A 14,944-nucleotide genomic window follows, 5' to 3' on the forward strand; every position below is an offset into this window, starting at 1 on the left:
TAGAAAAATGTTCGTCTTTTAGAAATATAGACTTTTTTTCTGAACATTGTTACAGAAATGTGAACAACCACAAAACAAAACTCATATTAACAAAAATGTAATGATGGGTTGAACCTCAAAATCATGTTTTTCCACATTATTATTACATTTACATGGGTTACAAGTCAAACCCAACATTACATAATTTGTTAATATTTGGATATTTTGAGGTGACCATAAATACAACACAGGTGTTCAGCTGTCTGGTTATATATATGTACAGGATACTGATTATGTTGAATCATTGAACAGTTCAGGTGTGTGTTGAGTGTGTGTATGTTATAATATATATCGTTTTACTTTGATCTATCTTTTTACACTCAAGAACTTAAAACATATAAAATGACCCGGGGAGTTTTCAGGGATTATTCAGATAAGGAAATTTAATTATTTCTCTGTCAACCTCCAGATATAAATTCAAACTTAAAGGTAGGTAGGTAAGAATGGAGAAACCAGCTCGAGTACGCAGCCGAAAAAAAATCTGCCCCTTCCTTCAGACTTCCTTACAGAGCCCCTCCTCCAACACACACGAACGTGCACATGACCAATGAGGGCACGAGATAAGTTTGTGCACAGATGGAAGGCTGACAGGCAGGTAGGCCATCCAGTTATTTTAGCCGGGCCGGCTCAGATGATTGGTCGTGCTTTTTACAGTACTACGGCTTCCACAGATGACATTTTTTATGTATTTATTGTCAAAGCATTTAAGATATTCATTGCTATCGGGATGTTAAGAGCATTCCATGGAATATAACAAAAAGTGTTTCTGAAGTGAATTACCTACCCCACCTTTAAAGGAAGAGTTTAATATTAAAAACCAAACTGAATTCACTTGTATTACCCTGTCAGATTGTCTCAGATATTTGTGCAATTGCTAATTTTCAAAGTGCCTTGAGTACATGATCGAAAAACTGCAAGAAATTGAACATTTGGAGAATTGGTTTCAGTTAAGTCAGGATAATTGTTAATTAAACAAATTAAAGGTAGATTTATTTGGCTTACTTGCTGAAAAACTCCCCAAAAGATCAAGAAACATTCTCTAAAACATTCATCACGACACCGTCTACAAACTGTCAGTCTATAACACATGGACTCTCTGAAGCAGGGCTCCTACACAGAGTTCAGGCTTTTACACAAGCAACTCATTTGCATATCCTTTATAACGGTTTTATGTCTCATGAATTACTTTTTTGAGATTAATACTTTCACAAAGAAAGCAAATATGTGGAAAAAATGCAGAGGCAAGACAAGGTTCATTTAAGTATTGCCTGTTCTGCAAAACCCTCCAAATAATGTTGTACATGTGTACACAAGCTACCTCTCATCCTCTTCCATAACAATACTGAACATAGTTGATGTATTTCATTATTCCAAGTACTTTGTATAATAGTATCAATTGTTTTTATTTAATTTGTTGGTTGGTTTTCTTACTTTTGATGAAACATGTACACCAAGACGAATTCCTCATAAGAGTTAACTTACTTGGCAATAAACCTGTTTCTGATTCTGAATCCGATGTGAGGAAAAGAGAGGAAAAAATGCATTTCTTTTATGCATGATTGTGTAATGGCTGGTGTGTAAAGGCCTTGACTGACTCTGGATCATTTCTGATCAAACCTCATGAACCGATTTGAATGATTAAAAACAATGTGAAGCTGCAGTACTGGATGAAATTCGACCTTTAGGATGCACTAAACTACATATATCACTAGATACGGTCGACATTAAGGTGACATTTTAATCAGCAGCATTTGGGTTTTCTTTAAACCACTAGGTCTCATTCTGTCACTTAAAATATCTAAACAACTTATAACTTGATCTATTAAAGGTGGGGTAGGTAATTTTGGAGAAACCAGCTCGAGATCGCTAGAATTTGAAAATACACAGCGGGAGAAAATCTGCCACTTCCTTATAGAGCCCCTCCTCCAACACACACGAACGTGCACATGACCAATGAGGGCACGAGATGGAAGGCTGACAGGCAGGTAGGCCATCCAGTTATTTTAGTCGGCTCAGATGATTGGTCGTGCTTTTTACAGCACTACGGCTTCCACAGATGACATTTTTTTTATGGATTTTTTGTCAAAGCACTTAAGATATTCATTGCTATCGGGATGTTAAGAGCATTCCATGGAATATAACAAAAAGTGTATCTCGAGCCGGTTTCTCAAACTTACCTACCCCACCTTTAATGTGTTTGATATGAACATCACGGTAGCATCAGAATTTTCGACATACTGTAAATGTATGCAAAATAGCCAGATGCATTGTGGCAAGTGTTAGCAGCGAAACACTAATGGTGTGTTATGGTGTATTATTGTATTATGTTATTGTAACTGTTATTGTGCTGCAGTATTAATATATTGTAATTAAAGCAAAAACCTGATTCGTCTCTGTGTAGGAACCCTGCTGAACATTCAGGTATTTTCTCTAAATTCTCTACAAACCTCTACATCAGTTATGATAAGAAACACAATAACTGATCGGTGTGAAAGTGCGGAGTGGTGCTGTACAGTGAAGAGGGGCATTATGGGTAAGGGTGCAGCTCCCCCCCCCCGGCGGTGAGGCGCTGCTCGTCTCCGTTGGTGTGAACCGTGAAGCTGCTGTGGCGACTGCCCCAGTCGTAGCAGTCGGAGGAAAGACTGTTGGAGAGAAGAGGAACAGGTCAGAGGGTTCATTCATTCATCTACTTTTTATTATTATTATTAATCATTATTATCAATTTGTTTAATTCTATAAATTGTTCTGTTATTTTGTATATATATTTATTTGTATTGCTTTTATTATTATTATTATTATATTTATTATATTATTATTTATTTTATCTTATCTTATTTTATATATTATTATTAGTATTATTATTATTATATTATTATCTTTTATTTTATGTGTATTATTATTTATTTTATATTATTTTACATATTATTATTAGTATTATTTATCCATGCATAATGGATAATGGACATCATTTAAATTGAGAAATGTTATAACAGCATGGACATGGTGACGTCAGTGATGGTGCTCGTACCTTGCTGATGCATTCTGGGGAGGGATGCTCCACGCCAGGTCATCGTCACTGTCGTACCGTCGAGGATTGTCAAAGAAATATCCTCGAGAGGAGAGAACGTGGTTCGGTATCCCAGCTGTGCTCTGAAGGGAGAAAGATACTCATCGTGATGAAGAAATAAAAAAGACAAAGGCTCTGCTGATATAACCCGTTATCTAACATCAGGTGATCCTCTCATCCTGCAGCCAGAGAGGGCAAAGTACACACATCCTTTACTCAAGTAGAAATACAGATACTCGTGTTTAAAAATACTCTGGTGAAAGTAGAAGTACTGACTAAACTTCTTTACTCAAGTAAAAGTAAAGAAGTATGGGCTTTGAAATGTACTTAAGTAAAAAGTACCCATAACTAGCAGCTGTTTTAAAGAGTACCTGACCTCCCTTTATATTAATAGAACAATAATGTCATTGTTAGCTAATGAATGTTTCCATGCTGAACAACGGCAACATGACAACGTTTTCATTGATCCCTCTTCTTTAGAGAAGACCAGGAAATGATGGATACACGGATCGTGTTCAAATCAATAGGCACGCAATGACTCTAAATAATAATGATCAGGCCACCAAACACACATTCAAACTAAAGGAACCAGCCTGTTTGGAAAATGTAAGAAGTAGAAAGTACAGGTATTTGTGTTCAAAATGTAAGAAGTAGAAAGTAAAAAGTCGTCAGAAAAACAAGTAGTGGAGTAAAGTACTGATACCAGAAAAATGTTCTTAGGTACAGTAACAAAGTATTTGTACTCCACTACTTCCCACCTCTGCCGGCAGCCAAACAACAACCAGGTATAAGTGTTGCAGAGGTCAGAGGTCACATGACCCCGATAGGAAGACTGACCCGTTCCTGCGGCGGCCGTCGGACCCTGAAGAAGAAGACGACCAGCGAGGTGGGCAGCAGCTCCCAGACGAACAGGATCACCCCGAACACGATGTAGCCGGCGTCTCCCAGAGACGAGCGCAGGTCCGCCTGGAGACACACACATTTATGTTTAGTGTTTAATTTTATTTTTTGTTCTGTTATAACGCCTTGTGCGGAATGCTTTGGCAAGTTTAAAATGTGGTCATGCCAATAAAGCCCCTTCGTATTGTATTGAGTTGTATTGAGTTGTATTGAGTTGTATTGTATTGAGTTGTATTGTATTGAGTTGTATTGTATTGAGTTGTATTGTATTGAGTTGTATTGTATTGAGTTGTATTGTATTGAGTTGATTAACCCACGTACAAACTTGAGGTACTTGTACTTTATTTATACATTTTTTATAATTAGTACTAGAACTATAATAAAAATTACTAATACTAAAAACTTTGATATGATTGCTTACATAGTTGGAAGTACATTTTTTTTAAAAAAGTCTATATTAGTTTAAATTTAAATACAATGATCTAAATTCTAAACAAATAATTCATGGAGTAAGTTATTTTGTTGAAATAACTTAAACATGTCTAGTTGCAGTCCTATACAAAACAGTTCAAATGCTCTGCCTCATTATCCTTTTTTTGGAACCTGGATACTGATTGCTCCCAATATAACAATATAGAGTTTTTTAATTAGATTGGAATTAGAATTAGATTATTTTTTATCAAATTGAGGTATTTACAATCCAGTGTGCAATATAATGCAACAGAAGAAGAGGTAGCGTATATGTCAAATAAACGTCATCGAGCTCATGACGTTGGTCCACACAAGCAAAATGCTTGAAAATTCTAGGTTGAGCTTATTTGGTTTAATTGAATGCTCTGTGTGAATTTCAGAAACTGTCCTCATGGAGATAGAAAACTCAGAAAAGTGTGTGAAAGTGTGTGTGCTCTTGGGCCCCCTATAGGGCATTCCAGGAAAAACAGGTGGACTGGCAGGTGGAATTTTCTGATTGGCTAAGGCAGCTGAATTTTCTGATTGGCTAATTTCAGTCATGTGAGACCATGACAGTAAGGCTGCAGAGGAACAAACTAGAGACATGCAGTACATTTAAACTAGAACACAACTGAAAATATATATTTGAATGCAAATCTAAAATTACATATGTTTGACAGCTTGTGTTGCTTTCCTGTTTTTCATCCCCTTCTGATATTCTCCTTGTTTTTTAACTCTTAATCTTTGTTTTATTTTTATGTATGACAACACCTAGTCAAATTCCTCGTATGTGTCAACCTACCTGGTAATAAACCTGTTTCTGATTCTGATTTAGCTAAAACATCAATCAATTGGAGAAAAACAAACATAGAGCCTCACCTGGTCTGAGACGTTGTACCAGTCGTAGTCGAAGGAGTTGATGGTCTCGATGTTAGTGAGGGCGAGCACCACCAGGTTGTAGCAGGCGCGCGACGCGTACAGCAGAACCACCATGATGCCGATCAGAGTCACCTGACACACCGACGTCCCCTAAACACACACACATATATCACTCATTGTTATTCATTTGAATTAACATTTTACATGTCATGTTTGTGATGTGATTGTGATGTGCTATATGTGACATGTATGTAGTAACGTGTGTTGTTTGCATTTTATTGTTCTCTTTTATCCTTTTGCCTCCATCTACTTGTCTTTCATCCTTTCTTTATAACTAATGCTGTTGATGTATTGTGATTTTAAAAAGGTGTCCATTACCATCTGGACAACAGCTGGACATTAGCAATGTTGGCTAAAGCTGCCCCATTTACTGTTTTTTGTGACAGTTGATCAATGGGGACTGTCCACGACACTATAAACCAATAAACTAAACTAATGTATGTGATGCGTGATGGAATTAATTTTTTTCTTGCAGTCATGAAAATTGGAATATTCAAGAAGTAAATATCAGGGTCAGTGACGCTGCACAAGATCATGAACTGAGGTTGAAGGCTAAGGAAAGTTATTTGGGATTATTACTTGCTTTAGTTGTTGTTATCTTTAAAGACTATACCTTAGACTTATTACATTTTAAAATGTCATGTATGTGATGCCTGATGGAATTAATTGCAGTCATGAAAACCTGGAATATTATGGAAGGAAATATCAGGGTCAGTGACCTGAGGTTGAAAGCTAAGGGAAGTTATTGAGTGAACATCTTTGGGATTATTACTTGCTTTTTAATTGTTTGACTCTAGAGACTAAACCTTTAGTTGTTTTTATCTTTGAAGACTTTACCTTAGACTCCAGGTAGATGTTGGCCAGCGACATCTTGGCGACCTTGTAGAGGCAGACGGAAAGCGAGATGGCGCAGAGGACGAACAGGCTGTCGTTGATGGTGACCCTCACCAGGACGATGGTCTTCACGTCGGCCGCCGTCATTTTGACCAGCAGGGCACAGACCAGATTAACCACGAGGAAGAGGAGACTGACGCCGAAGAAGACGAGGTACAGAGGAAGTCTGCAGGAGAAACAAGAGATTATAACCGTTAAAAAGGCGCGATTGTGCGCATGTTCAGGTTCATATCAGTATGTAGTGTCTCTGTGACATGTCTCCATGCTTTAATGTTCAAAAAGCTCTTTATTGTTCTCATACTGCCTGTGCTGCAGCACCTCATTTCACCCTCTGTCTGAAACCAGAGCCCAGTCTGCTCTGATTGGTTAGCTGGCCGGCTCTGTTGTGATTGGTCAACAGCTTAGATATGTCCCGCCCCTTGGCTTATCACGTACAATGTGTTGGAGCGCTAGCCAATAGAAGCGTGAGTGTTACAAAGTGATGTCAAAATGTTCTGGACCTTTGGGGATGTTAGCCTTTGCAGACCATTTACATGCACACAACCCTATATAACACACTATGGGAAAGGGAACGCCCAAAAAGCATAATAGGGGCTCTTTAAGTGCATTTTACAGATCTAAATCAGTCGATACGTTGAAAAGAAAACACTGTTTGATAATCGGTGTGATTTTTTGGATACATGTTGGAAGTGTGGGAGTTTCATTGTGGAAACAGACTCCCTTAATTCAGTCAGGGTGAGTTGTTTGAAGAAAAGTTACCTGTACTTGAGCAGTGAAGGTGTGTACTTGGACTTTGCCTTGAAGTAGACCTGTAGAGGGGAGAGAAAAAAAGATTGTTACACACTTTGTTATGATCCTGGGTCATTATGTCACTGTTTTGTGTGTGTGTGTGTGTGTGTGTGTGTGTGTGTGTGTGTGTGTGTGTGTGTGTGTGTGTGTGTGTGTGTGTGTGTGTGTGTGTGTGTGTGTGTGTGTGTGTGTGTGTGTGTGTGTGTGTGTGTGTGTGTGTGTGTGGTACCGTAGGCCTTTTGGCAAGTTACTATATGTGTTGTTAATCTTAGGCCTGTGTGTGGCAAATGTGTTTTTTTGGAATTAGATAAGACAGGAACCTCTGTATTATTGTAATTATTTACTTAATGAACATTTTAGGTTTTGAACTAGCAGTAGTAGGAGTTTGATTACTCAATATTCCCGGTTTTCTCCTGTTTTGATGTTAGGAGCCGTGAGAAGCTTGTCTTTTGTTTGGCTTTGCTTTTTTGGTTAGGTCAGTTTAGAGTACTTTGTGTTTAGAAGTTTTGTTTCTTACGTCGGGAGAAAAATGTTAACTGCTAATTAGATTTTCTCTCTGACGCTTCTTGGGAGCGTGAAGAGTTCTTCAGCCTGGCTGCAGACCTCTGACTCTCACACTTGGTTTGTAATATGATTCAAAGTGATGTGCCACTCCTGATATTTTCCCTATGGTGTCCTGATGGAAGCCATTGAATGAAGATCCTTTACGAGTGTCACTGTGACTTGTTATGTGATGTGCATGGACTAAGACTGATGCTGTTAACATTTCAGTTCCACTTATTTTAACTTAGTAAGTGATCTGAGTACTTCCTCCAGCACTTTGCTCACTTTACTCAGAGCCAGTCTAGAAATCACTTCATCGATTACTGCCTCCTCTCTGACCGAAGGGGAACCTTCATTACAGAAATAAGACACCGTGGTGTTTGGTTGGAAAAATAACCTGCGTCATCTCGGCTCTCATTAACGATTGCTGCTAAAGAGCTTCTATTATGTCTTTATCTTCTGGTCTATTTCTGAACTGCCAGCAGCTGGATGAATGGACGAAGAGGAGAGGCAGCTGCTGATCATCCTCAAAAAAACTTGTAATACGATTCATCCAACCATAGGCTGGTTGACGTAGCAGTTTGTTGTCAGTGATTGCCTGCAGGTATTCAGGTTGTAGAGTAAGTCTCAATTTTTTGTAGGGATGGTGTTTTATTTTCCTTCTGTCCACCAGTAGAAATGTGTTCAAGCAACACACTGATCTCCACGTTCATTTTAAATCTCTTTGTCTTGACAAACTTAAAGTGGGCCTCGAAGTTTTTTGCATATCAGTGCAGAGAAAAATCACCTTTAACCTCGAGTGTGTGTCTCAAAAAGCAAGCATACTATTGACGTGTTCAGTTCAAACAGAATTAGCAGTTGGTGCACACCAAAGTGAAGCTTGTCCAAGATCTTCTTTGTAATTTCCAAATGTGTCAATTTACTGAACATTGAATTTCACTTTGAAAAGAAGTAGCATTTAGGCTAGCAACAAACACGTCAAACTTAAGACTGTTGAATGGAAGATAAAGAGTTATTTCTCCTCTCAGTTAACCTGTACAACTGTCTCGTCCATGCATGTCAGACTTTTGTGGCCTTTTGTATGTTGTTAACTTTCATGGCCGTAGCTACATCGAAGTCGTCTCCATTCTAGTTTTCACCTACCAAGCTCTGACTGGTTAATAGAAATAACACTTTTGAAGATTCCGTATCTCAATCCGTAGGGGCTTGGTTAGGTAAGTGTAGTAGGAAGTTTAGGAAGTGTAGACTGGAAGTAGCTGCTCCTAATACTAAATGCAGAGGCTACATTTCACAGTGTGCTGTGTAGACGTTTGAGGTTTTAAAGGTCCCATGTCATGCTTTTCTGGTTATTACCCGTCCCCTTGTGTGTTATGTAGCTTGTTATGCATGTAAACGGTCTGCAGAGTCAAAAACCCTCAAATTACACCCTGTAGCGAGTAAAACTCTAACACAGAAAAGACCTGTCTATGCTGCCCCAGAACGCCTCGTTGGAGATTTTTCTTTTTCCATTGTTTTCTTCTTATAGTGTAGTAAGTACAGTGACGTATTGGGTATAGTGACGTAACGTCACTATACGTGAAGATTGAGTGTGTGTGTACGAAAAGATTGAGTGTGTGTGTGTGAGGAAGTCCGCGGATTGGTCCAATCCGCGGACTTCCTCACACACACACACACTCAATCTTTTCTCAGCTGCAGCTCCGCGGATTTCTCAGCCTGAACTCAGCCTGAACTCAGCCTGAGACGGCGAGACGCGGCGGGGCTCGGCCTGAGCACACACACAGACTCACAGCCAGGCTGCAGGTGTGTGTGTGGCCAAGTTGCACGTACGAACTGCGCATGCGTGAGTGGCAATAACTCTCCTTACCAGCAGGCGGCGGTAGTGTGTATTCGTCATTCAAAAGAGGCAACAACCGGAAGACAGACTGCGTGATAACCGAGAGAAGAAGAACAGACTGTGTGATATAAACAAACAACAAATAGCGTGTGCGTTCCATTTTCACTCTACAGCGAGAAGCTCATGGGGCTTTCCCGAACCTGTGTCGAGAGCTGGAGTTAAATGAAATCTCAGATTTGCCTTCTTAATAGTTTGTTTGGGTCCCTCACTTCCGTTTCGCTTCTCATGCACTGATTCGCTAGCTGAACAGCCAATCAGAGTGATTTCTTTGGCCGACGGCCTCCCGATTCAACATGTCGAATCGGCGGCGGAAGGTGTCGGCACGGCCGAAAAGACACAACGGTGCAGTACACACCAATCTGAGTAGGGCGACACGGCGCTCATCGACGGCCAGACATCTATCGACGCCGAAAATCGGCTCGGTGTGTAAGGAGCTTTAAAGAGGTTAAAGAGAAACTTAACACCAGTCTGAAAAACTGAGTTTTGCTGCCCTCTCTGGTTGGAGGTTTAAAGTCTGCTGCAGTCTGATGGGTGTGGTCAGAGGAATACCTGTAACCACACCCAGCCGTGATGTAATGATGTCACAGTGTACCAACACACCCTGAAGTACACTTCTACATCACCTGGAGACAAGTTAAAGCACCAGGAGACAAGTTAAAGCACATCGTGGACCCGTTTCCCCTCACCTGAGCGCAGTAGAGGTTCATGAGGCTGAGCGTGAAGAACTGCAGGCAGACGGGGAAGCAGTAGAGCAGCCAGAAGGCGAAGGGTCCGAGAGCGTTGGCGGTCACACAGTCTCTGAAGTAGAAGGAGAAGAGGAGGGCTCTCAGGGCGGCCCACAGCAGACACAGGAACAGGAAGGCCGTCTGGTAGCTGAAGCGCTTGTGTCGGTATCTCAGAACCAACCACAGCTGGGCGTAGACGAAGGCGAAGAGCAGCGAGTAGAAGATGGTGTAGGCGATGGTGAGACCCAGCTTCACGTAGGGAGGGATTGCCGGCGTGATGGTGGGAGGGGGAGGGAGGTGGGAGTCGTTACCGGCATGCTGCTGCTCCAGGATCCCCTCCATCGCCTCCCCATTCATCCCTCCTGTTCCCCACAGAGGAGGGAGGGAAGACAGCGCTGATCTCTGGGTGGAGCAGAAGAAGAAGAAGAAACGTGTCTCAGATCGTTAGACGGATCCTCCACATCCATCCACTCTCCTCCAGACACACGATCTGACTCACAGAGAGCAGCAGGAGGAGGAGAGACACCACCCCTCTTTTTGCCGGTGCCTGGTGCAGAGCGATTGGTGGCTGGGGGTCATGTGATCACACTCCCCAGCAGGCGATTGGCTGAGCAGGAGGAGGATGCTGCAGAGAGGAGAGGAAAGGTGGAGAGATGGAAGGAGAGAGAGGTGGGAGCTGTGGTACCACCCACCACACACACGCACACACACACACACACACACACACACACACACACACACACACACACACACACACACACACACACACACACACACCACACACACACACACACACACACACACACACACACACACACACTAACTGCGTCACAGCAGCGTCATACAGGCAGCTTTGACTGATACTGCTTTCTTCAGACAGATACGGATGGATATAGAAAAACGTGGTTTGTGGCAGCAGTTAAACACGTGGGGGTTTTAATGCTTTTTAAATTATTTTCTTTGTGTAGTGAGTAGATAAACACATGCACAACAATGCTGCAGAATTCATTGTTAAACATTTACATAAAGATAGTCAGAGGAGAGTAATTACTGACTGAAAGAAGGAACAATTAAACCTGAATGTAAATAATTTATAAAGAAATAATGATTAATAATAAAACAAGTGAATAATTATTGACTCATAATAAATTGATGAATAGATTTAATAAACACCTATAAGGGGTTAAAAGGTACAATGCCACACAAATTCAAACTACTCCTTTCCAAAATGTAAAATGCCCACATCAAAATTGTAAACATTGTACTAAAAAAATCACAAAATAATATAAAAAACACTTTCATTTTGGGAGGTTTTATTTAGATTACAGTTTATTCATTAGAGATCATGAGTAATTCAAGAATCGACCCAATGTCTTTTGAATTGACAAAATAAGAAGTGTTTTTTTTTTTTGAAGATTAGCGCCTAGACATTTCGATTTCTAGATAATTTCTTTCAAGCAGACAGTCAGTGCAGTATTGATTGGTTCGGTAGTCAAAATATGTGTAGCATCACATTCATCCGGTTACACTGGAGGATAAGTGAATGGCCAATACTGAAGTTACTATCAGTACAACACTAATTTAAACCTCCTTCTCCTCCTCCTCCTCCTCCTCCTCCTCCTCCTCCTCCTCCTCCTCCTCCTCCTCTACCTCCTTCTCCTCCTCCTCCTCCGCACTTCTTCTTCTCTGCTTTTACATAACAGGCGGTTGTTAGATAATACAGGAAGCAGCTCGTCTCCTCACGCTGACGACAGAGACACACACTCCATTTTTTATCCAACTAATTTGATTCAGTTTACTTTCACGCTAAAAGATGACGTGGATTTGAAGGAGATATGAAATACTTTAGATATTTGGATGAGGTTATCAAAAAAGATTGTCATTTGAAAGTCATTGTACTTCATGTTTAACGCTTTATTATGCACAGTAGTTATGCTTTATAAACCATTGTTAACACCTGTGTGTGTGTGTGTGTGTGTGTGTGTGTGTGTGTGTGTGTGTGTGTGTGTGTGTGTGTGTGTGTGTGTGTGTGTGTGTGTGTGTGTGTGTGTGTGTGTCAGTCATATGAAGGCATTAGGAAATGGCTATTTAGGAGACTTTCTCTTACGTGTTGGTTAGTAACTAAGTACATTTACTCAATTACTTAATTATAAAACATATTTAGAACATTGTAATTATAATAATTATTAAAACATTATACATTCACTCTCTTACTTTTGTTCTGTTTTTTCTTGCACTATTTGTATTGTTTTATTGTTTTTTCTCTTATGTATATATTTATCTTCATAGTTTGAGGATGTGTGCATAAGACAAGAAAGCCTTGAATGTTAACCTATACTTTATTATTTTTTCTGTTAATGTTAATTTATGTTTCCATTACATTTTCAAAGCAAAATATTGTATTTATTACAGCACATAATTAGCCTATAAAATAAAACATACTGTAAATTATTTAGCTAACATTGTGGTTGTTTTTAACCTTTGACTCCTTAAATATGCACTTAGCAAAGCGCTATAAAACTACCATGTATTTATTTATTTATTTTTACATGAATATAAATGACCTTCTCATAATTAAGAAATGTATCATCAGTACCTAGATCTTTAGAGAGTGACTGATTTTAACATGTCATACATTAAGAGACATTTCATGCAGTGATACTAGTAAGTAGTAATAATGAGAAGTCATGTATTTGTACCTCAGTATTGAAATGAAATGTTCCAGAGAGCTGTTCTGCTCTGCTGCCAGGACGAAATGCACCCTGACAGAACATAAATATTGTAAACCTCAGCAAGGAACTTTTTTCAACGCCGCCTGAAAACCCAAAGAACTCCTCGGGTTATTATTGAGCCTGACTCCAAGTTTATACAACACGATAAAGACATAGACATAAGACATGTTACTGCAGAGAACATTTTCATATTTTCTCATTTAAATGCAGTTACACAACGTTAGAAAAATGAACAGTTTAGGATTTTATCCAAAGCAATCTGTGGTCCAATATCTTTCCCAAGGACACTTTGATATGCAGTCTACAGGGGATCGAACCAAAGACCATCGGATTTATAACCCATCTCCTCCTGAGCTACAGCTGCCCCCCCCCCCCCCCCCCCCTCGCACCTCCAAACAGAGCCCCCCCACATATCAAATCCCAATTTATCCCCTGGTAACAACCATTAAACACACAAATATGCCTTAATGGGTAGAAACTTTAAAGGGACCCTGTTGTGCTTGTGGGGGGTGTTTCCTTCATCCTGTAGTGTGTTATATGGGTTTTGTGCATGTAAATGGTCTGCTAAGGTTAAAATCCCTGTGTTCATGGACTCCTTTGTTTACTTCAAGAACATAGTGACATCACTATGTAACACTTGCCTTCTATTGGCTAGCACTCCAACACATTGTATGTGATAGGCTAAGTGGCGGGACATCTCTAATCGGTTAACCAATCACAACAGAGCCGGCCAGCTAACCAATCAGAGCAGACTGGGCTCTGGTTTCAGACAGAGGGTGAAAAGAGGTGCTGCAGCACAGGCAGTATGAGAAAAGTAAAGAGCTTTTTGCACGTTGAAGCATGGAGACATGTCACAGGAGAGACACTACATACTGATATACACCTGAACATCATCAGGAGAGGACTCTTTAAAGTAGAGACACTACATACTGATATGAACCTGAAAATGAGCAGGATATGTCCTCTTTAAGGAGGATGGTGAGGAGAAGAAATGGTAAAAAGGTGTCATTTTGCAGTTAGACTCTGTGTCCACAAGATGGCGACTTTGTCCATCTCTAGATGATCTGATTAAGTGTTAATTAAGCTTTTAGTTTATTTACGACAACCTCAGTGTCTCCAATATTGCAATGACTGTCTGTTTCTGTAGAAGACTTGGGATTTTAAACTGTAAATGAAGTTATATAAACAGTATTTCAAGCTGCTACTTGCATACTTCTACTTTAAACTGCATAGTTATCAGACACCTTTTTATTTATAAAAACACATGCTATGCTTGAATGACATAATACAGTATTGTACTAATCTATTCACCATTTGTTAAAGTATTTAAAATCGTCTCAACATGAAAAACTACACGATTAAAATGAATTTTACTTTTTATTGAGCAGTCCTATTTTCTCATTACTTTTTTACTTTTACTTAACGTGAAAAACCGGAACTACTTTTTCAACACTAAATGAGACATTTATTTTGAAAAACAAAAGTTGACGGAAGTCATTGCATTTGATATTTAAACGCCCCCCCCCCCGGGCTGTTACCCCCGCTGTTCCTCCATCCATCCATTCCTCCCGCCTCTGCTTTCCCATCAGTCTGCCTCTTGTTACCCGCTCATCTCACCTCATCCCCGGCTTACTTCTCCAAGAAACACCGCTCTTTCTAACTTTATCTGTGGAGCATTTGTGGAGAAAATGAGTCCCCGGTACCGGAGCTGGTTGTGGTTCTGGTCGTGCTTGCTGAGCCTGAGTGTTTTGACCCATGCTTTGGAGCTGGAGGAGCTGTTTGAGTTCGGAGAAGAAGCCGGAGACCAGCAGCTGACACCCGGGTCCGACTCCACCGCAGAGCTGCCTCTCAACGGATCTCTGTACTTCTTCGGCGACACCTTCCACAAAGTTTATGTGAGTCCAACACCCCGCAGATTGTGCGTTTAACGAGACTGAGACCGGATTTCATTATGAGGTTCATTCATAAAAGT

At 40.2% G+C, this 14,944-nt stretch overlaps 2 protein-coding genes across 2 annotated transcripts in view; one reads left to right on the plus strand and one right to left on the minus strand.

Moving 5' to 3' along the window:
- Window positions 1-768: 768 nt before the first annotated feature.
- Window positions 769-10,681, minus strand: gpr137bb (G protein-coupled receptor 137Bb). The gene is made up of 7 exons (XM_034129682.1): window positions 10,202-10,681; window positions 7,049-7,098; window positions 6,233-6,455; window positions 5,336-5,485; window positions 3,944-4,072; window positions 3,068-3,189; window positions 769-2,681 (listed from the first exon to the last, which is right to left on the minus strand). Exons 1-7 carry the CDS (start codon window positions 10,595-10,597, stop codon window positions 2,567-2,569), a joined length of 1,185 nt encoding a protein of 394 aa, XP_033985573.1. The 5' UTR covers window positions 10,598-10,681; the 3' UTR covers window positions 769-2,566.
- Window positions 10,682-14,625: 3,944 nt separating this feature from the next.
- The window catches only part of LOC117481720 (nidogen-1-like), a 48,044-nt gene continuing 47,725 nt past the window's right edge, over window positions 14,626-14,944 (plus strand). The window contains exon 1 of the mRNA XM_034129571.1: window positions 14,626-14,867. Coding sequence (XP_033985462.1) covers window positions 14,661-14,867 — 207 coding nt within the window. The 5' untranslated portion in view covers window positions 14,626-14,660. The remainder of the gene's footprint in view (window positions 14,868-14,944) is intronic.

The sequence above is a fragment of the Trematomus bernacchii genome, unplaced genomic scaffold (assembly GCF_902827165.1).
Source record: "Trematomus bernacchii unplaced genomic scaffold, fTreBer1.1, whole genome shotgun sequence".
NCBI lineage: Eukaryota > Metazoa > Chordata > Actinopteri > Perciformes > Nototheniidae > Trematomus > Trematomus bernacchii.

Excerpts from the sequence above, each read along its gene's own strand:
- gpr137bb (XM_034129682.1), bottom strand. The coding sequence starts at position 10,597 with ATGAATGGGGAGGCGATGGAGGGGATCCTGGAGCAGCAGCATGCCGGT. Across the intron at positions 6,456-7,048 it reads CCTTCACTGCTCAAGTACAG|ACTTCCTCTGTACCTCGTCT; the intron begins GTAACTTTTCTT and ends TTTCTCCTGCAG. Across the intron at positions 3,190-3,943 it reads GACGGCCGCCGCAGGAACGG|AGCACAGCTGGGATACCGAA; the intron begins GTCAGTCTTCCT and ends TTCTCCCTTCAG.